This window comes from Podarcis cretensis (assembly GCF_951804945.1).
Source record: "Podarcis cretensis genome assembly, chromosome: 9".
NCBI classification, from domain to species: domain Eukaryota; kingdom Metazoa; phylum Chordata; class Lepidosauria; order Squamata; family Lacertidae; genus Podarcis; species Podarcis cretensis.
This window is the reverse complement of record NC_137178.1, coordinates 24,570,201-24,591,633: the sequence shown is the minus strand read 5'-3', so window position 1 is coordinate 24,591,633 and position 21,433 is coordinate 24,570,201. Positions and strand designations below refer to the sequence as shown.

Here is a 21,433-nt window from a genome sequence, read left to right as displayed (position 1 = left end):
GGGGTGAAAACTTCAGGAAAACAGGCTTAGGTGTTAAGAAAGAACTTCCTGTTAAAAAGCCGCTGGCCAATGGAAGTGGTTGTGCAGTTAAATATTGATTGCTTTTCTTTGTGGAGACTTTGAGCAAGGCGGTAGATCAGCCTACACTGGTTCAGAAGCGAATTTTCCTTTAAAATTCTGCCGTGCTTGCAAAAGGCTGGTGAACCCCTGAAAAATCTTCCCATTTTTCATTGGCAGGGGGTTGGACTAGCTGACACCTGGGATCCCTTCCAGAGCTACTATTATATGATTCTATGGAAACAGGCAAATCTTTCCGATTTCCCTGGAACATGTACATATCTCTGAAAGCGCTTCAACAATGGGACGTGCTGATACGTTTGCACCACACCATGCTCAGCCCGCTCAACCTCCCCGGGAGCAGCTGTGGTACAACCGACCAGAGGTGCTGGGAGTGGTGCGCAGGGCTGGATTTAGGTTTGATGAGGCCCTAAGCTGCTGAAGGTAATGGGGCCCTTTATAGGTCCAGCTGTCCTTTGTCAACAACCAATTATCACTGTTTTTTTTGTGTTGAATATATGCTATATGGTAATTTATGGACCTAACAGCTATCTAAAGCCATTTGCCACTGTTACTGTTTTATTGTTTTTTTATCTTGTATTTTGGAAATGTACATCGTTTTGTTTATGTTTTAAAATTTTTGGGGCCCCCAAGAGAGTGGGGCCCTAAGCTATAGCTTGTTTAGTTTATACTCCTCAGAGTACTGCGAAAGAATGATGTCAGTCAACATTTGATGATCTCCTTCTACTGGTCCACAATAGAAAGGGTCCTTTCATACTGCATCATGGTGTGGTACGCTGGTTTGACATCAATTGATAGGAAGTGTCTACAGAGGGTGGTGAATACAGCACAATGTATTATGGGCTGTCCCATGAATCCGCTGGATGACATTGCAGAAGAACGTTTCCTCAGGAGAGTGAGGAAAATTCTCAGGGATGATTCACACCCTGGCCGGCACTTTCTTGATCTCCTGCCCTTGGGCAGAACATATAGAAGCATGATTAGTCGCACCAACAGGGTAAAGAACAGCTTCTATCCGTGGGCTGTTAGGCTGCTGGATGAAAAGATAACAACAGGGCAACTGACTTTCAGGTTTGGTGGGTGTGCGTCAGTAAACAAGGGGAATTAAGACTAAGAGAGCTGAGTGGTGGGTGCTTGTATAATCTCACTGTATACAAGTTGTACAAGTGACAATAAAATATTTCAGTAAATCCGGCACTGCGTGAGCCCGCTCAACCTCCCAGGGAGCAGCTGTGCTCCAACCGACCCCACCTCCCTGCATTCTATGATCCGCTACTGTATAGCAGTGCGTGAGGCATGGGTGTGTGGGAGGCAATGCAAATTATATTTTGAAGGCTATTAAGAACTGTTATCTTTGTCCATGGAGTATTCTTGGCAGGGATACTGGAGTGGCTTGCCGGTTCCTGCTCCAGGTGGATCACGTTTGGTCAAAACTCTCCACTATGACCTGTACGGCACAGCTCATAGCTTCTCTGAAGCAATGACAAACCTAGACAGCATCTTAAAAAGCAGAGACATCACCTTGCTGACAAAGGTCTGTATAGTTAAAGCCATGGTGTTCCCAGTAGTGATGTATGGAAGTGAAAGCTGGACCATAAAGAAGGCTGCTCACTGAAGAACTGATGCTTTTGAATTATGGTGCTGGAGGAGACTCTTGAGAGTCCCATGGACTGCAAGAAGATCAAACCTCTCCATTCTTAAGGAAATCAGCCCTGAGTCCTCACTGGAAGGACAGATCGTGATGCTGAGGCTCCAATGCTTTGGCCACCTCATGAGAAAAGACTCCCTGGAAAAGACCCTGATGTTGGGAAAGACTGAGGGCACAAGGAGAAGGGGACGACAGAGGACGAGATGGTTGGACAGTGTTCTCAAAGCTACAAACATGAGTCTGACCAAACTGCGGGAGGCAGTGGAAGACAGGAGGGCCTGGCGTGCTCTGGTCCATGGGGTCACGAAGAGTTGGACACGACTAAATGACTAAACAACAACAAATTAAGAACTGTGTATCTGAAGAAGTGTGCATGCACACGAAAGCTCATACCAAGAACTGACTTAGTTGGTCTTTAAGGTGCTACTGGAAGGAATTTTTTTGTTTTAAATTAAGAACTGTAAGGGTGGGATTTGGCATTCCTGTCTTCCACTGCCTTCCGCAGTTTGGTGGGATATATAAATGCAACCGAGGATGCTCCGCTGCCTTCGTCCCACCTCCGCCTCTCCTTCCTCCACCATCAGCAGCAGGCAAAAGAGAGCAGCGCCGGCCAGGCTAGAGGGGCAAACCCGGAAGCACTGGTCCCCATCCGCTATTCCTCCTCCTCCTCCTCCTTCCCTTTCATAGGCCGGAGCCGTCGTGGACGCCGCCCTCCCCCGCCTCGCGCATTTCCCGCCCCCGCCCTCGTCTGGCAAGGCGCGCGCGGAGAGGCAAGCGCTGTGCGGCGTGGCAGTCAAGAGTTGCGCGCCCGCGCGCGTCCTGGGAAGAAACCGGGAGCGCGCCGCCGTGCGCGTGGCCAGAGCTCTCTCTCTCTCTCTCTCTCTCTCTCTCTCTCTCTCTCTCCCCCTCCGCCCGGCCGCCTGATTTTCGCTCCTCCCCTTTCGGTCCCTTCTCCTCCTTGGCTCGCGCCCCACCTACTCCACCCGTCTCCGTTTCAGCAGGCAGGCGCAGGCGCGCGCGCAAGAGCCTCCCAGCGCCAAGCCGGCATCTCCGAGCAAGCAGCAGCAGCAGCAGCATCCTCCTCCCCTCCCCTCACGCCTAGCCTCTCTCTCTCTCTCTCTCTCTCTCTCTCTCTCGCTCCCCTACCCCCTCGCCTTCAGGCCCCGCGCCGAATCCTAGCTCTCAGCGCGCGCCCTTCCTTTCTGTCCCCGCATCATCTCCTCCTCCTCCTCTTCTGCCAACATCCCCGGCGTCCCGGGCTCTCTTGCAAATGGATTTGCCCGCGAGCCACTGCAAAAAAGTCAAGCTGAGCAACAAAGTGCAGAGTTGGGTAAGTCTGGGGGCGTTTTTTTTGGTTTTTGTTTTAGCTAGCTGCAGTTTGGCAAAATAGCGCACCTGGTGAGGGGAAGGTGGCCCCTTCCCAATGAAGAAAACAGTCCAAAGAGAAAAGAGGAAGGGGGAGAGGGATGCCGCCCTGCCGGGATGCGGCTTTGCTTGAGCAACCTTTTGGCGTGTGGTTTTTACTGCTGGCTGCCGGAGGCTCGAGTGTTGCGAGCGCAGCGGCTTGCAGCGCCTCTCTCTCTCTCTTTGCGTTTGCACAAGATGGGGCAGGCTTGGGAAGTGGGTGGAGGGGATAACGCAGGCTGCTTGGGATACGAAGCCTTGCTGGCTCGGCAGGAGGATCGCATTTCAATAGATTCCACTGACGTGTCTGCATTTTTTAAAAATTTTTTGCTTTGAGGAAGGAAAAAAGAGAGGAAGGCAATTCATCTCTTCGCTCTCCTCGCTGCAAATGTCTCTGGTATAGCCTGTCTTTATGAATGAAGTTAAATATGACTGTTCTCCGTTGCTAAGAGTGGCCTTATAGTGCCGTGTTTGCTTTAAAAGTTGTGGGTGGCAAGCATAACTGTGATGCAGAGGAGCATGTAACCTCATTCAGCATCATTCCCCCCCTCTTTTCCTCCTTTTTCTTCATGTCTATTGGAGGAGGAAAGGAGTGGGATCTCAAGAGTACAATGTGAGCATTCATAAATCTTGGGCAGCCCCAACACTGAAGTTCTTTGTGGGTTGCCTGTTGAATGAGAGCACTGTGGAAGGAGGCATGAACAAACTTGGGTTTTAATTGCAAAGGTGCCAACAGGTCAATTTACAGTGCTGGCCAAAGGCTAGGAAACTACTGGGAGCAGTGGTGGAAAGAGGCCTTTGCTAGAAAAGAGGTGGTGGGTTTTGATGGCATAATTAATAGCTGTAATTATTGGGGGAGGGGGGAGAGCTATGTTGCTTTCTTAATGCATGATTCTAAAAGCTTTATCATGATACTTTTCAAATGGAAGAAGAAATTTAAAAGGCGTCCTTCACCTACTTCATATCAAATATTATGCTTTAGAAAAAAGACTAGTCTTGTGATGTGTGATGAACATTCATTGTGATACCCAGAATCTGGCCATGTGAACATAGGAACTGCCCGATACCACCAAGCCAGTGGTCCATCTGCCTCAGTATTGTCTACACTGACTGGCAACAACTCTCCAGGGTTTCAGATGGGGAAGTTTTCCCCATCCCTTTCTGGAGATGCTGAGGATTGAACCTGCGCCCTCCATTTTGCAAAATAGATGCTCTTCTACTCTGCTATATCCCTTTCTAAAGGGCTATCAAGGAGGGTGGGGTTGGGGAGAAAGCATGTTATTGGTGGTTAGAATTCCTTGATGGTCTGCCTTCAGTTGGTTAGAGCGTGGCGCTAGTAAGGCCAAGTTTGCAGGTTCGATCCCTGTTTGGGACATCTGCATATTCCTGCATTCCAACTCTGATTCTAAGGCCAGAAAGAAGTCTGAAATGAGCATTGAATCACACTAACCTCAGATCCCCGCTTGAGTTCCATAGCTTCTTCTGGTATGCCTCCTGTAGTGGCACTTTAGCTAAAAGGAAAAGTGTTCCTGATGAAAATGTGTAGCCCAGAAGAGCAGCTGGAGTGCTCTTAGTTTACATAACCCTTAGCCAAATCATGGCTTAGCACAGGGGTTGCCAACCTTTTCAGGCCTGTGTGCTGCCAGTGCCACTGGCGGAGGAAGAGGAGTGCGGGGGGAGCGCACTGCCCCTGGCAGTGTGATCCTGGCAGGGTGCCATTGCGGCTGCCCCTCGCCCCAGGACACGCACCAGCCCTGCCCCCTTCTCCCCCCCCCGGTGCCAAAGCATGAAGCTCCGCCACTGGTCAGTTCCACTCCTTCTGGTCACTTTTCTCCCCATCCCCTGACCAGATCAGTTTCCATCCCTCCAAAAGGCAGAAACAGAGACTGTGCATGTGCTTCACTTTTTCAAGGAATCTGGGTAAAACGCGAACCCAGCGGAATTGACCTGAGCCTTGAAAAGCCCAAAATAATTCACAGAGGAAGTGGGAAAGAATGCCACTCTTGCAACTTTCCCTTCAGCTCCATGCACTTTTTGAGGGAGAAAATGTTAACGACTTCCATCACCTCATGACCAAGGAGGCATTTGGACGGAGGCTTTGTGGGGGCTAGGAAAAGACGTTAAGGGTGCCGTGTTGGGGAACGGACTTAGTATAAGCATGTGGGTTCCTAGAGAGAAGTTCATGACCACTTCTTGCCTCCCCTGGTCCTGCCACTGTCTTGCAATCTGTGGCAGAGACATGGTTTGATGGTAAGTACCTTTGAAACCAGACTCGTTATTTGTCTCCTACAGACAAACCATGAGCTCTAAATGAAGATCAAGCCACAGTTACATCTCATAGTTTATCAGGTGACAAACCATGAAATCAGAGACTCTAAGCTCAGGGTGGGGAACCTTTTCTGCCTGGGTGCCAGATCTTTATTTCACCCCCTGCTATGCCAACTTTGACCAGAGGGCAGCAGCACCCTTAGTTGACATCAGGAGACTGATAGTTGGGTAGCTCTGCCCACCTGTCAAAGTGGACCCATGGGGGAGGCTTCTGCTTCATCTGCAGGAAGCATGTTGGCAGAACAGCAACCAGCTAATGAGTGGAGGGTTTGGTCTTGCTTTCTGCAGGGGTCTGGTTCACCTTCAGTTCCCCACGCCTGCTCTAAGTCACACCTTGGTTCTGCCCCTGTTTCTGTAATTTTTTTAAAAAAGTAAATTTTCTTAGCTCAAGTGAAACAAATTATTCCACTCAGCGTTCAAAACTCACCCGGCACCAGTCACGTTGCACGACAGGCAACTGGCCTTTTGCAAGCAAGGGGAGAGATGTCTGGTTGCCAGGTTTGGTGGCTAACATTTCCATCTGGCTGGCTGGTGATGCTGCACTAGTTAGCTGGTTTGTAGTGCACCAAAAGACATGTCTCTTTTGATGCTGCCCTGCCCTGCGAACCAGCTGATCTGTGGGGCAGCGCAGCACCAGAAGATGCACCAACAGGAGGCTGGACCTTTGATCTGATCAAGAGGACTGGTTTTATGTTTTTATGGTAATGTATTGCCCTTTATTCAAAGTTTCAGATAATCAAAGTGTGGCTATCATAACAGCTTGTTATGATTTCTCATCCTTCTTGTAAAGTAATAATTCCACCTCTCTGTCTTTCTGCACTAGGGGTGTGTGCATGCGCATACATGTGTGAGTTCATAAGCTTATTTATTTACTTTGACCACTTCATGTACCTCGTAATGTGGCTTGCTGGAGCCAGAGGCTACAATAAATTTGTTAGTCTTCAAGGTTGCATAAGTCTTTTTTAAATGTTGCTTATGGAAGACACCTGACCCAACACTCTTCTCTGGCTGTGCCCTGTAGGACCAGATCAGTAATACAAGGCAATACTCTTCTTGACAGTTTCACTGCTACTTAATGTTGTCATTGAGGACTCCCTGGTAAGCTTTGAAAATGAAATTAGCAGGGTTCCTAAGAACACGGTTGTTCTCATACCACACTAAAGGGTATCCAGTACGGTGCAGTGTAACTTTATCATGCTACTCAGTAACTTTGTATAACATCAATATAAATGGCACCGCTCCTTTTTAGTAATGCATGACTGCTATAGGTAATGCAGATAATGAGCTGCCAAGCACTCTGGTACTCAGTGGTAGAGCACCCTGTTGCTGAGTAAACCCAGCACAATCATGGACAGCAGATAAGATAGCTTGAAAAAAGCCAACAAAGCTGGATTTCAGCCCAGAAACCTAGTAAGTCAACATTCTATCCTTTCAGGCTTCAGACATCGTGAAAGTTCAGGGTGCTAATTCTGAAAAGGATGTTACTGACATTCCGAGGCACAACTTTCAAAGCAGCTCAGTAAAAGTTTGCACAAATGCTTCCTAAATCAAGACGTGATTATTCTTCCCTCTCTTTTAATTTTTTTTTTAGTTTGGACTAAATTTCTTTTTTAGTATTTATAGGGCTGGGAGGTGGGGATATTCCAACTGTTTCCCTTCTGTTTTCTAAGACGCAGAACTACCTGTTAAAGGCAGATGCATATACCCACCCTTAAAGGTTGCTGTATGTAGGGAATCCTCTCAAAAATTTTAAGTGTGGGGCAGTTTGGAGCAGAGAAGCCATTTCCCTCTCTTCCCCCAGCATAGGATTGCAGGCATGTGTTTTTTGGGTAAAAGTGGAGTTTTGCATATTTCTTCAGTACGCACAACCTTGCCTAACCTTGGATCATGCTTCTCTTGATAAATGTGTGATTCTGGTTTGTTTAAACGCTCTGAACCTGGGCAGGTGACCTTAGCGGGGGTGATTTCTGTTCAGTTTAGCTTCAGTAAAACAAGGAAGGGGGGTGTTTAATTGGCCTTGACGTTGGATTGGTACAAAAGCTGCCAGCAGCAAGGTTCCAAATAGAACATAACAATTGCTTAGAGATTTTTATATCTTCTGCAAGTATCTGCATTGCCTGTTCTAAAATTTTTACTGGAGTTCAGTCCAGATTACAGCGAATAGATTAGGTGGGTGGTGTTGCCGAGGTGGATTTTCCCCCCCAGCCTTCCTCACCCACTTCTCACAAAATGTTAGTGTCATACTTTCACATCTGGTCTGTGGTATACTAAGAAAATATAAACCCTATTAGGGAAGAACTGTAGCTCAATAACAGAACATCAGACTCTCATGCAGAAGGTCCCTGGTATTTCCTGGGAATAGCAGTTGCCTGAAACCCTGGAAAGGCACAGCCAATCAGCATAGACAACACTGAGCTAAATGGGCCAATAGTCTGACTAGATATAACAGTGCATAGACAATAATAGAACCTAAAATATGCAAATATACTATATTGTTCTCAAATAATATATACAGTATGCAGTCGATATAGCAGAAGACTGATTGCAAGTCCTTTTTGACTAATTAGGTTTTTTCAGTCATGACCAAATTTCTTCAAATACATACATCACTGAGAGAAGATCATTTCTTGTTCTCCACAAGGATGCAAATAGGATATTTCACTCAAATTACATTCACCAGTTCTTCCGAGGACCAAAACAGAAGGCTTCCCAATGTGGAAAAATCTACCTCTCCTTGTGATATTGGAATTTCTTGCCCTTTCTAGGAAGCTAATGACCATTTCTCTGTGTTTCAGTATGGACTGTTTCTATCAATTCTTACCAAACTTGAAAAAAACCCAAAACATAGCAAGAAGGGGCTTTTTTTTAAAAAAAAAAAGAGAGAGAAAAGCAGTGGGGTAATTATGACCAGAGAACTGTTCTTTCTTGCTACTTGGCAAGCCAGGTAAGTATTCTCTGAAGTTGGCAAGCAGGCGTAGCCAACTGAGTTTCTGGACCTTCTCCAGCTTTTGTTTAAGCAAACTATTATATCCCCTGTATTTTCACACTTCAGTTTGCTATCATGATGGTTCCTATGTCCAGGAAAGCAAAACTTGAAGATTATCTGCTCGCTTTTCTTGTTGCTGTGGAGATAATCTCATACTTCTGCTTCTCAAAGGAAGTTCCTATGTCAGCTGTTAGTGCAAGATTTTAGTTAAATGTTTTTGCCAACAATGCCTAATTTGTTAAGCTGCTGTTGCTGTTTGGAGGTAAGATTACCTTTGTAGGTTCACAGTGCCTGTATGTTAAGAAGTCAGCAGCCAGCAGGAAACTTAGAAATTGTAGGCCTATTGTATATTTGGTACGTGTAGTATATGTGACAGTTATTCCCCACTTTTTAGGGCAGTGTCAGCAGAGTTTCTTGTGTCATGATTGTCAACTGTTCTTTGTTGATGCAGGTGCCATGGGAAGTTGGGATGCTTAGGGTTAAGTTTTTTTAAAATGCCTAAAATGTTTTAGGTTTGACCTTTCGTTACAGCCCAAGGCCCAAGTATTATTTCCTCTTCCTTGAATGGGCAATCCGGGTTGACCTTTGTTTCTCTGCTGCCACCATCCTGATGCAGTTCAGGCTATTTGTGTCAATTTCACAGGCAAAATCTAGAAATGCTTAGCTAAGTTCTGTGCTAGTGGACTTCAGCTGGACTTCATGATGAGGCCCCATGAAGTCTACATTGTTTATTTGCCAGGAGAATAGAAAGAGAGACTTTTGGTTCCAGGCTCAGCTGTTGCTGCAGCAGATAATCGAATCGTAGAATTGGAAGGGATCATGAGGGTCATCTAGTCCGACCCCCTTTTTGCCCCACATGGGTCTTGAACCCACAACCCCAAGTCGTGCTCTACCGACTGAGCTAAGCTGATAGTTCAGAAGTTAGAAGAAACTTTAATTCTATCTTTATCATGCTCTGTATATTCTGCTTGGTTATAGTGCAACTGGTATAGTTTGATCCAAGGGGATTCTGAATTCACATTCTTATCTCCAGCCTTTTAGCCAGGCTACCGTAGAGTCATATTTCTCTGTATTCCGAACTAGCAGCCTCATATCCAGTGTTGCACAGGAGTTTTAAGAAACAAAAGGAAAAAAGTGCAGTTATTTGAAGTCAGTTGCTAAAATCAGTGCAATTTTGAAAGGTTCGTTCTGCCAACTTGAGTTAAAATGGCATCCATTTTTGTATTCAAAAATAGACATAAATATATAGCAAATATGGTGGGAGCTAAGAGCTGTTCTACTAATGGTTCTACTTAGATGCCCAAGTAAGGTGGTATTCTTTGTGACCCTCTGGGGTGCAGGGTGCAGAGAAGCGAAATAACTATTTTAAGGACCCCACACTAAGTTACAGCAGGCTAAACCCGAGTAGCCAGTTTGGTGCATTCCAGATGTTAACTGCAGCCCACATGATTCCTGAGTTATTGCCATTCTGGCTAGGGTTGATGGGAGTTGGGAGTCCAAGCCATCTGGAAAATACCATGTTGGCTATCCCTGGAAACTTGTTTAGATAACACAGTTTTGTCCTGTGAAACAGCTTTCAAATCTTGCTCCGTTGAAAACAGGCAGGGCTTTACAAGCCATCTTTATCGGTCATTGTTTTTGTAGTGATTCAGCCTCCAAGTAACAGTTGGAGAGATTCAGCTAAGAATCTGTTGGGTGACTGGACCGCTGCTACCTCTTAGCATAGCCTACCTTGCAGGGTGCTTGCAAAGATAAAATTGTGTGAGTATGTTGTTGTGACTTGGCCTCCTAAATGGGTTTAGCTTGGAAGTGGAGGTGGTGTAATAACTTACATAACACATTGTTAGTCAATGAAGGTCTAGGACATGGCTGGTGTAGGGAAGGGAAAAACCGTTGCGGTTGTGTAAATGGATGTGTACAATGGTAAGGAGTGGAACTGTGTTAGGCAATAACGTATTTAATTGTGATGACCTCCAGATCCGTCTGCTTTTTCTAGTTAGGCATAGACTAGAGGAGAAATGTCATTTAAGTAACTTGAGGTTTGTATGTGTTCCTCTTTTGAAAGACTAGTATAATTCCATTGTCAGGGTAAAGTAGATTGTAGGCAAATTAAATGTAGTAGAGACCAGAGTGGCTTTAAAAAGAAACTAAATTTTTGCCTGTAGCTTCTTATTTTTGTCTTGTGGTTAGTACATAAGGCTGCACTCTGTTTTCAAGAAGTTAAATTGTTTAAATGCTGGCATTGCAAAATCATGAGATTCAGAGCTGCCCGATCCAAGTGCACATAATTTTAATTTGGGAGTTAACGTATGGATTTTTGACTGCAGCACGGGGCAATACCCCCAAGACAAATATTGCGGAAGCCATGGGGAGCTCAAGAAGTAAGTTGGTGTGTGTAGTGGGGAACAACTATGAATCAGGAGCTTCCCAGTTTAAATCTGATCTTTGCCATGCTTTGTAGCTTGCCTATCTCTAACCTCAGCCCTATATCTGTTATATGGAAATAACACTTACCTACCATACCAGGTTGCTGGCAAGAATTATACAGTGGTGCCCCGCAAGACGAATGCCTCACAAGACGGAAAACTCGCTAGACGAAAGAGTTTTCCGTTTTGGAGGTGCTTCGCAAAATGAATTTCCTATGGGCTTGTTTCGCAAGACGAAAATGTCTTGCGAGTTCCTACGGGTTTTTTTTTCTCCCCCCCCCTCTTTTCTAAGCCAATAAGCCGCTAAACCACTAATAGCGCTAATCCGCTAAGCCGTCAATGGGCTTGCTTCGCAAGACGAAAAAACCGCTAGACGAAGAGACTCACGGAACGGATTCTTTTCGTCTTGCGAGGCACCACTGTAGTGAGATAAAACATATGAATCACTTTGACCTAGGGCTATACAGACACTATTTAGTAAGCATAGATGCTGGATAGTTAGTTTTGCCAACTAAAGGGGGTCATGGTAGTATCTTCGTAGCCAGAAGAGTTGAAGTTTGTCATCCTTGGAGCAGTAGCTGCCAGATCCTTGAGTGATCTGAGAGCATCCTGCTGAATTTTGAACTGCCTGCTTACTCCCCTCCTTTCTTAGAACTCTTATCAGCAGGAAGTTGTGCAAAATAGGTCTCTCCCAGTCCTGGGATGCTACAGAACTGGTGTGCTTTTCAATACCCTGTCTTATGAGGAAGGCAGAACTGCCTGTGTCCCCTTCTTGGTCTTAACCAGCCTTCGCCAGGTGGATGCCCACCAGATGTTTTGGACTAAAACTCCCATCAGGCCCTGCCAGCTGCAGCCCCAACAACATCAAGAAGGCACCACCTTGGCAAACACAAATTTTGCTACAAGGAGCTGTGGAAGGCAGCCATCCCAACATGGCTACACGGTTAGTTGTCCCTTCCTTGCATCGAAATGGATCTTGTGCCTTTTTAGTGGCCTTGTTAGAAATCATGAAGAAGTTTTCAAATCTCTGTACAATTTATGCTTGTTCAATTGAGCCTAGAGTTCAGTGTCGGTGGTTCTAAAATGTGATGGTGAAGTGCCCTGAAACGATGGACAATATCAATAAGTAGCATAAAAGCATTTTGAAACTCCAGTAGCCCAAAGAGGATTATCTTCTAGTTTTGACATACTGCTGCATTATTTTACATCCTTGAGGAAAATGTCACAGAACTCCACATTTATTTATTTTTTGATCGCACGGCATTCTGTTAATAATTCTCGTTTGTGCCAGTTCGCTTTAATATGTTACCTGGATTGTCGAAAATTGATTATTTCAGGAACTGAAGAACTTTACCTGTTTCTTTCTTTCAGGGAATGCAGAGAGCTACCAATGTCACCTATCAAGCGCACCATGTCAGCCGCAACAAGAGGGGTCAGGTAGTAGGGACCAGAAGTGGCTTTCGGGGCTGCACAGTCTGGCTAACAGGTACAATATTGCTGCCCATAGGTTTGCTCTGTTTTAGTGTGTTTTTTGCTCTCTTGCCATTATAAAGTGATGGCAGCGGAAGGAGGTACCAGCTAAAGATTTCCACAGTAGCTCTTGCAGGAGCACAGAATTGCAAATTGACTACACTGGGACCTCGGGTTACAAACACTTCAGGTTACAGACTCCGCTAACCCGGAAGTAGTACCTCGGGTTAAGAACTTTACCTCAGGATGAGAACAGAAATTGTGCAGCGGGAGGCCCTATTAGCTAAAGTGGTACCTCACGTTAAGAACAGTTTCAGTTTAAGAACGGACCTCTGGAACGAATTAAGTTCTTAATTGTACCTTTACAAGGATTCCCTTTTGCTATCTTCACTGAACATTTTTTTGTATAATCCCATTGTATTTTCACAGAAGGCTGGGGTTAGTGTTGGCTCCCTCATGTTTTAGGCAAGCAATATGAATATATATATATATATATATATATATACACACACACACACACATATACACATATATAATATATAATGTATAATATATAATATATAAAAGTTGCTTGGGAACATTTTAAACATTACAGTTTGGACTGAAGATTCATTCACTTGGAGAGGCAGGGATTTCCACCATCTTCCCTCTCAATCTGTAGCCCTTGCACCATATCCAGTCCGGAAGAGCCAGTGTGGCATAGTGGTTAGAGAGTGTTGGGCTAATGCCTGGGAGACAGGGGTTCTAGTCTCCCCACTCAGCCATGAAGCTCACTCAGTGATCTTGGGCCAGTCACTTGTCTCTCAGCCTAATCTATCTCACAGGGTGGTTGTGAGGATAAAATGAGGAGAAGAAGAACCATTAACACCCCCTTGAGCCTCATGGAAGAAAGGTTGTTAGTAATTTCACTCCTCGGAAGCTGCAGATGAGGTTGTTGTAAATTACATGCCTGTCTGGGACGACTCTGGGAAAGGAAGACAGTCTTATCTATTCTGCTGCGGGTACTATTACACTGTACTTTCACTTTTATTTCTTTCTGTTTGTTCTCTCGGAGCTGGAGAGAATGGACGCCATTATGCTTTTGTCTGTACATAGTGTATAAATATATAGATTAGCTCTACGGTGTCTCACTCTTCTTGCTGTGTTATGCCAGAAGATTAGTGTGCATTTATCATTATGATGTATGTGGCTAGAAGCGCATTGGAAGAGAAGGGAGATGCCTTTTCCAGAGCTGCGCGTACCGGAGGATGCTCAGAGTTCCGGGGGCTTGCAGGCACCCCAGGGTGTTTTCCAACAAATAAAATAAATAAATTAATCCCCAAGGGAGGCGGGCTCCTTCTCAAAACCTAGCAACAGATTCTAAAGTTGGGGAACACAGGGAAGACTTATTTTTTGTGTATAAGACGCCCCTGTGTCCAAATTAAGAAAACACCCCTCAGCGCTACCCGTGTATAAGATGAGCTCCAATTTTGGACCTAATTTTTTTGGTTAAAAAACCTCCATTTCTTATACGGAGAAAAATATGGTAATTGCCTTAAGAGAATGAAAATTTGGATAGAAGGTTATGAATTTCCCATATGGACAGCCCTTTGGCACAGGGAAAAATGAAATTGGCACATATGCATGCATTTTTTGCAGTTTTGCTCACTGTCAAACTGGTACGTGCCTATGCAGTGAAATGGATGCAAGTACTTCTGCCACGTGGTGATGCATGCTGTTTGCTCACATTTTCCTGCACAGAGTGCTTTTGTCCTGTGTAGGAGATACGCAGCTTTTCAAGGCAGCTGATTTCTTGTTGTTATCTTAGAGCGAACGTTTTGCTGATGAACTTTGAAAAAATAGGTAGTGTCAAGATGAGTACCCATTTGTCTAGATGGAAAGAGAGAGGGTAAAATTTTAGTGGGTCTTGTGCGACATTTTAAGAATGTTACGTTAATGTTAAGCCAAACACAGTTCCCCTCCCCCATCTAAGGATTTCAGGCATATACTGAAAAGCTGCTGGAGTTGTGTGGCCATAGTTGTAGTCCTAAGCATGCTAAACTTGGAAGTGTATCCCATTCATGTAGTTTATTTTGGAGTGAGCATGATTAATATTGTATTTCCACTCTCCTAAATATGATGAGCCAGGCATGATTTTTAAATGTCAGTCATCTATTGACTTTTATTGACCGGATCCTATGTTTTTGGGGTTTTTTTTTTCTTTAAAACTAATATAGGTTTGTCTGGAGCTGGGAAGACCACAGTTAGCATGGCACTGGAAGAATATCTAGTGTGCCATGGCATTCCATGCTATACTCTGGATGGTGACAACATCAGACAAGGCCTGAATAAGAATCTAGGATTCTCACCAGAAGACAGGGAAGAAAATGTCCGCCGGATTGCTGAGGTTGCCAAGTTGTTTGCAGATGCTGGCTTGGTGTGCATCACTAGTTTTATTTCTCCTTATGCCCAGGTGAGCACCCCATGTCCTCATTTTACACCGAAATTGTACTGCGGTGTTAACTATTTCAAGAATATGGTCAATCCTTCCTTTGTTGACTATGTTAAATTTTGGCTGAGATTTAGGAGCCCCTTACACACATCAGAAATTGTATTTTTTCAGTGGGCGTTATATGCTCATCTGAAGGGGTTTCTCAATAATCAGAAATGCCCTCTAAGGGGTGTTTGAGAAGCCATGGTGAGGGCAAGCTTGGTGTACAGTCCTTTGTATACTGTCCAGTAGATTCAGGTTACTATAAATTAAAAACAACTGAAATTAGTCTCAGTGGCGCTGTGGTCTAAACCATTGAGCCTAGGGCTTGCCGATTGGAAGGTCGGTGGTTCGAATTCCCGCAGCGGGTTGAGCTCCCGTTGCTCGGTCCCTGCTCCTGCCAACCTAGCAATTCGAAAGCACATCAAAGTGCAAGTAGATAAATAGGTACCACTCCGGCGGGAAGATAAACGGCATTGCCATGCGCTGCTCTGGTTCGCCAGAAGTGGCTTAGTCATGCTGGCCACATGACCCGGAAGCTCTCTGTGGACAAACACTGGCTCCCTCGGCCTATAGAGCAAGATGAGCATGCAACCCCAGAGTCATCTGCGACTGGACTTAATGGTCAGGGGTCCCTTTACCTTTTTAATGCTATAGAACAGTGGTTCCCAATAAGCTAAGTACTGCAGATTCCCTGTTTTTCAAAAGCCAAGCACTCGGGGTACTAGGTTCATAGCCTCCTAAGTGAGAATCACCTCCGAACAGCAAAATCGGCAACTCCTTTCCACTTTGCTTAATGCTCACGCTCTTACTCCAGGCAAAACTGGCTCACACCTTAGTAGATACTGGCAGGATGCAGGGTAGCTTCCCTTTAAGTCAGATTTTTTTCATTTTTGTAAACTACTTGTTTATTTCGAAGGCTTGGGGCAGGTGGACCTGCAAATGGTTAGGCAGGTAGTTAAAGGTAATACTGTGGAAGGGAAGCTAGCAACACCTCGCATAGGCCAGGGAATGGTGCAAGATAAATCTGAAGCAAGTTTTCATTGTATTTCAAAACATAACCTTCGTCTTAGTAAGGTAGAATTTTTAAAACATAATTAGCATGGAGAAAATTGGCTTTTTAGAAAGAACATTGAATACCATATATTCAGTAAGAGAACAAGCCTGTGTTACTTCCTAAAGTCATTTTCAAACCATGAGTTACAAAGCAGGCTTTCATTTTTTTGAAAAACTTTTTAAAAATACCAGTTTTCTTGTTTCACACTTAACATTAAGCTGAGGTCTTTTGAAAATAAACTCAGTAGATTTCCAACTTCAACCCACATGTGAACTGGGTCCTTTTTTCTGGCTCTCTGAGGCTCATTCACATAGTGCTAAATCTTGGTCTAACATTATGTGCAAACCAGCCTCTTGTGTTGCACTTTGGAAGTGCTGCGCTTGGAAAACGTCAGAAGTACAATTCAACTGCTGCTGATCCTCAGTCTCTATCTCTCATCTCTCTCCCATCCCAGCTCCATTTTTAGGAGTAGGCTGGGACTCATCACATCCACCCCAAAGGGGTGGGATGCTCACCGCGGCAAGTGTGGCAAACATATGTTTATGCTGGGCATATAAAAACGCAAGTCTAAATCAATTACTCGTTTGGTGTGCGCTGAAGACCAGCAGTCATTCAAGCAGATACAACATTTGATAACATTTTCAGTTAGCTTGATACGTAAGCAGCCGCTGTGTCTAATCATGAGACTTCGCAATGCCTTAGTGTGTTTCGTTCCCTCCCCCCTTCCGACATGATACCCTCATGTAGACATAGCACTGGTTCCCTGAAAATTATGGTTTTGTAAATTGGGAGTCCGATTCACCATCTTCCATGTGTGTCAGCACAAACTAGGTTTTCTCTTAACCATGGTTTGAAAGCCCACTTCAAACTGATACTACACTCTAGAGTGAGGATTTGTATTTGTTACTGATACTGAGAAGCAAGGTTACAAGGAAGCCTTCTTGTGTTAACCGTGACTTGCGTAGGTACACATTTCACTGGGTCGTTGTTTAACGTGTTACGTGGTGGAAAGTTTTATTTCTGCCATTGCTTTTCTCTTTGCTACTTCTCAGGACCGTAACAATGCAAGGCAAATTCATGAAGTGGCAAGCCTGCCTTTCTTTGAAGTATTTGTGGATGCTCCATTGTACGTTTGTGAGCAGAGAGATGTGAAAGGCCTCTACAAAAAAGCTCGTGCTGGAGAAATTAAAGGTGAGCTTTCATGCCAAAGTTCTTTTATGGTGTCCCAACTGGGGCTGTTGGGCTATTGCCTACTGTACGAATGAGCTAATGACAAATAAAATATAATGCAGGCCATCTGCTCTCTGTAATACTAGGGTATGGAAGAGTACCCATTTAATTAATTTCTTACTTTTATATCTTGCCTTGCTTTTTTAACATGGAGCCCAAGGTGGCATAAATGTAGTTCCCAAGTGGTCACCTACCCAGCTGCTGACCAGACACAGACCTGCTTAGCATCAGAAAAGTGGTGGTCTCATATGCTATGTCTAAGCATATATATGTGATAGAGACACAACCCAGTAACACTGCAAAGAATCCAAATGGAACCATACTTAGCTGTCGTAACTGTTACTCATTCACCCTGAGAGCAAAATTATTGATTGCTCTGGCTATTGTTTACTCTGGATACAAAGCAGCTTTTTAAAATCCAGTACCTTCTCTTAAACTGCACATGCCCAACAAGATATGCTGTCTAAGCATATATATAAGCAATATATATATATATATGCACACAGACATTGCCCAGAAGCGAAATAAAATTTGAAATTACTGATGTATCATCCTCCACAAGCTTTACTTGTAACTCATATTCCCTGTTCAAAAATGTGCTTATGACATTGTCTTTGTCCACAAGAAGATTTACAGTGAGACAGAAGGACCCTTTTAGTTACAGTTCAGTAATTATTTTGGGATGGACCAGTAAAGACCAGGAATGTTTTCAGATAAGTAGCTGGAATAACATATTACAGCAGGAGAGTAGAAGACCCGTCTGAAAAGCAGCCTTGTCCTATGTTCTGTTTTTCTCTCCTCACTCAGGTTTTACTGGTATTGACTCAGAGTATGAGAAACCTGAAGCCCCTGAGCTGGTACTCAAAACGGATTCCTGTGATGTCAATGACTGCATTCAGCAAGTTGTGGAACTTCTGCAAGAGAGGGTATGGAGTCTTGTAGTGCTGACTTGTAAACATCTTGTGAAGTTGCCAGCTTAATATTCACTGCACATGTAAACGGGCTTATTGAAAAGTAGGGGGTGCAACATTTCGTCCCTTACTTGGTTAGATTCATCGATTTAAAAACTTCCAATGGAATGGCAACTCCTGTGTATTTTCCAAGAACAGGTAAAATGTGTCCCTCTCTTCAGAAGTGTGGTTTTGTTAATATGCAGGCTTCTGCAGATCTGCTCAATGCAAACTTGCACCATTAATCAAGTTAAGTTTCGTTGCTTGCTGATAATCCCTGTTTGAGGGTGGAATTCATAATAGTGCTAAGAATATTGTCAAGCAAACATTTCTACTTGCCCAGTGGAGTGATTTCCCACTTTCCTCCCTCATGTGCTTTGCTGGGGGTGGGGGGGCAGTTCTTCCCACTCTCCAAAAAGGGTTTGGTGGAGGGGTGGGGGAAGCCCTGATGTAGTAGCACAGGTCCTTGCACTGACTTCTACTAGTGGAATGGGGTAGTTGAATGGTGAAATGCAACATTAGTCACACTTGAGTGTAAAACCCCTAAAACCAATGCAGCGGGTCTAATTCTATCGGGTGATACCCAACAGTCTATATCTCGCATCGGTGAGCAAACAGTACTTCACCCACCTGACTTCAAATATTTCAGTCTTTGCAATGTGACAGGAAAAAAGACAGCATAAGATAAAACCGAGAGCTGCTTTCGCATTTAGTGCTTGAGCAAAGTTATTTTTGGACTGCCATGGTAAGAAGTGATGATCTTACACATTCGGCTTATGAAGGGATAACTGCAGTTACTTCATGAATAAATGGTATAATATGCGAACTGCAGCTTTTTTGGTTTTATTGTTACTGGGCTGACTTGCCCCTCTTGTAATTGGATCATTTGAGGGTGGAGGAGGAGTGCATGTATTAAAGTGTCTGTAATAAACAGCCAAGAGCTTTGCAAGAGGAAAAGTTGTTCCGTTCTGAAATGGTAATTCCCAAAAGGCAGGTTGTAGCTGCTACCATGGGCTTCCAGCTGTGAGTGGTGCAGAGATCATAGTGGAGTTGCTTGAATGAAGAGAAGTGGGGAATGAATACACAGAGCATCAGTAAAGAGAGACTTTACGGCAGCGCTCTTATTTTTGGGAAATCGCTTGCCCCCTTGTCTTAAATGGAAATGGACTGTCTGTTTTTTGTTCTTGTTTTGTAACACTGTGAGTGAATGAAAAGAAAAGAAAGGCATGTTGCTGTCCTTTTTTTGTATGTTTCTGCTACATTAATGCACATTAGCAAAATCACTTTTTTACTTTGTAAGTCGTGGAGCTCTATGAGATCCTTATCAAGGAAGGAGAAAGCAATTTGGGCTTGTATATGGCTGCTAAAACATAGTTTAAATGTGTTTGGCTGATCCATGTGGAGGCTCCCATTGGGTACCCAATGGAGATCCAACAGTAAACAGTGATTACTTTTCAACTTGTTGCAGTTTCTATATAAGCTGCCTTGAGTCCCAGTCTGGTAAATAACCACCACCTAGATAACTTCCTCAATAAGAGAGGGCAAACCCCCTGGTATGTTACTACTGTGAAAGCTATCTTACCTCCACTGTTGGAAGTGGTATGCTTCTGAATATCAGTTGCTGGTAACTCAGGAGGTGAGAGTGTGGTTGCACTTGGTCACTAGTTGTGGACTTTCCATGGGTATCCTAAACAGGGTGTTGGACTAGATGGGCAACTTGCAGGTTATGTTCTTACAACTTATTGGAGAATTTCAAAGGCATTTAAGAATTAACCCCCCCCCCAAGTTGGTGAATTCACCTAAACTCTCAAACTGCTGGTATTCCTAGTACCACAGAGCCTAGGACTTGCCAATCAGAAAGTCGGTGGTTCGAATCCCCGCTACAGGGTGAGCTCCCGTTGCTCGGTCCCTGCTCCTGCCAACCTAGCAGTTCGAAAGCACGTCAAAGTGTAAGTAGATAAATAGGTACCGCTGCGGCGGGAAGGTAAACGGCGTTTCCGTGCGTTGCTCTGGTTCGCCAGAAGCGGCTTAGTCATGCTGGCCACATGACCCGGAAGCTGTACGCCGGCTCCGTCGGCCAGTAAAGCGAGATGAGCGCCGCAACCCCAGAGTCACTCACGACTGGACCTAATGGTCAGGGGTCCCTTTACCTTTATACATGCATTAGCACTTCCATTTGATGCTGCTGAGTCAGGTTTCTGCTGATGCCACACTTGTTTTTTATTGAAATAAGTTTCATTTTGCACCATTTCAGCTCGAGAGCCAATGTGCCAGTATGAAAGACTCCCTGTTTTTTCCTTTGTGCTTCTTAAAATGGGTTTTGACCTGTGCGGCCATGATAGTTCTGCTTAGAGACTGCACATGTTCCATTTTGTTCCTCTTATTGCAATGGGAAGAAGATGACATCTTTTAAACTCCCCAGCAAGTATTGCAATTCAGACCCAAAGGAGAGAAAGCCGTCAGTTTTGAAAGTATGCTCCAACAAATGTTCTCAGCTGAGTTATAAACGTGCTTTTCCTTTGTTTTGTCACTCAAAATAAATGGTTAGGTAAAGTGTCTCATAATATTTTTCATTGCTGTTATGTCAGACTTGGGTGAAATATAGTCTCTCTGTAATTGATATACCTCCTAGGATGTAGCATCCTGGAACTTGCCATTTTTCAAATGAGCATTGTTCACCTGGCTCCATCCACATAGAGCTCTAGCAGATTCCTCACCCAGCCAGCTGTCCAAAATGGCTTGTGCTGAGCTGTGTGCATTCAAGTGAGATAGTTGGAAACTACTTTTCTTGGAGCCTTTTCAAAACCCTTCATAAACAGGTTGTCATTCAAATGGTAAACAAAAGAATTCAAAGCCTAGCATTACCAGAGATGGAAATAAGGAAATATTATGGGTGCTATTGGCCATGCTTGTTGGGAATTCAAGTTCAGCAACACCTGCCAATAAATGGTACATCGGGACACCAGGATGCAGAAAATTGGAAACTTTCAGATGCTGCCTCCTTTCAGATGGGACATTTCCAGTTCTTTCTGAGGATGCTAGGAATTGAGTTTGGGATGTTCTACATGCTAAGTAGATGATTTATCCCTGAGCTATAGCCTTAAAGTAAGAAACCGTGGGTCAAAAAGAGCAGTCAAACCAGAAAAGTTTTCTGCATTGCAACAGAAGTTAAAATATTTATGCCCCGAGACGCAAAATGTTTTACTCATGTGACCAAACAGAATCAGATCATTCTGGCTGTAATCCAACACAGACTGATACTAGCGGTTTTAAGCGTTTCTGTATTGTGGCCTTTGACTTCTTTTGGACACAGTTTGCAATGTGAAATCTACATGGCTGTTAAGGGACAGGCAACATCCTTGCTACGGAACAGATCCTTTGCAATT

At 44.3% G+C, this 21,433-nt stretch overlaps 1 protein-coding gene across 1 annotated transcript in view; it reads left to right on the top strand.

The window, feature by feature from the left end:
• Window positions 1-2,606: 2,606 nt before the first annotated feature.
• Window positions 2,607-21,433, top strand: part of PAPSS1 (3'-phosphoadenosine 5'-phosphosulfate synthase 1) — a 53,810-nt gene continuing 34,983 nt past the window's right edge. Inside the window, exons 1-5 of the mRNA XM_079990230.1 lie at window positions 2,607-3,056; window positions 12,242-12,356; window positions 14,557-14,792; window positions 16,920-17,058; window positions 17,905-18,023. Of these exons, the coding sequence (XP_079846356.1) occupies window positions 2,997-3,056; window positions 12,242-12,356; window positions 14,557-14,792; window positions 16,920-17,058; window positions 17,905-18,023 (669 nt within the window). The 5' untranslated portion in view covers window positions 2,607-2,996. The remainder of the gene's footprint in view (window positions 3,057-12,241; window positions 12,357-14,556; window positions 14,793-16,919; window positions 17,059-17,904; window positions 18,024-21,433) is intronic.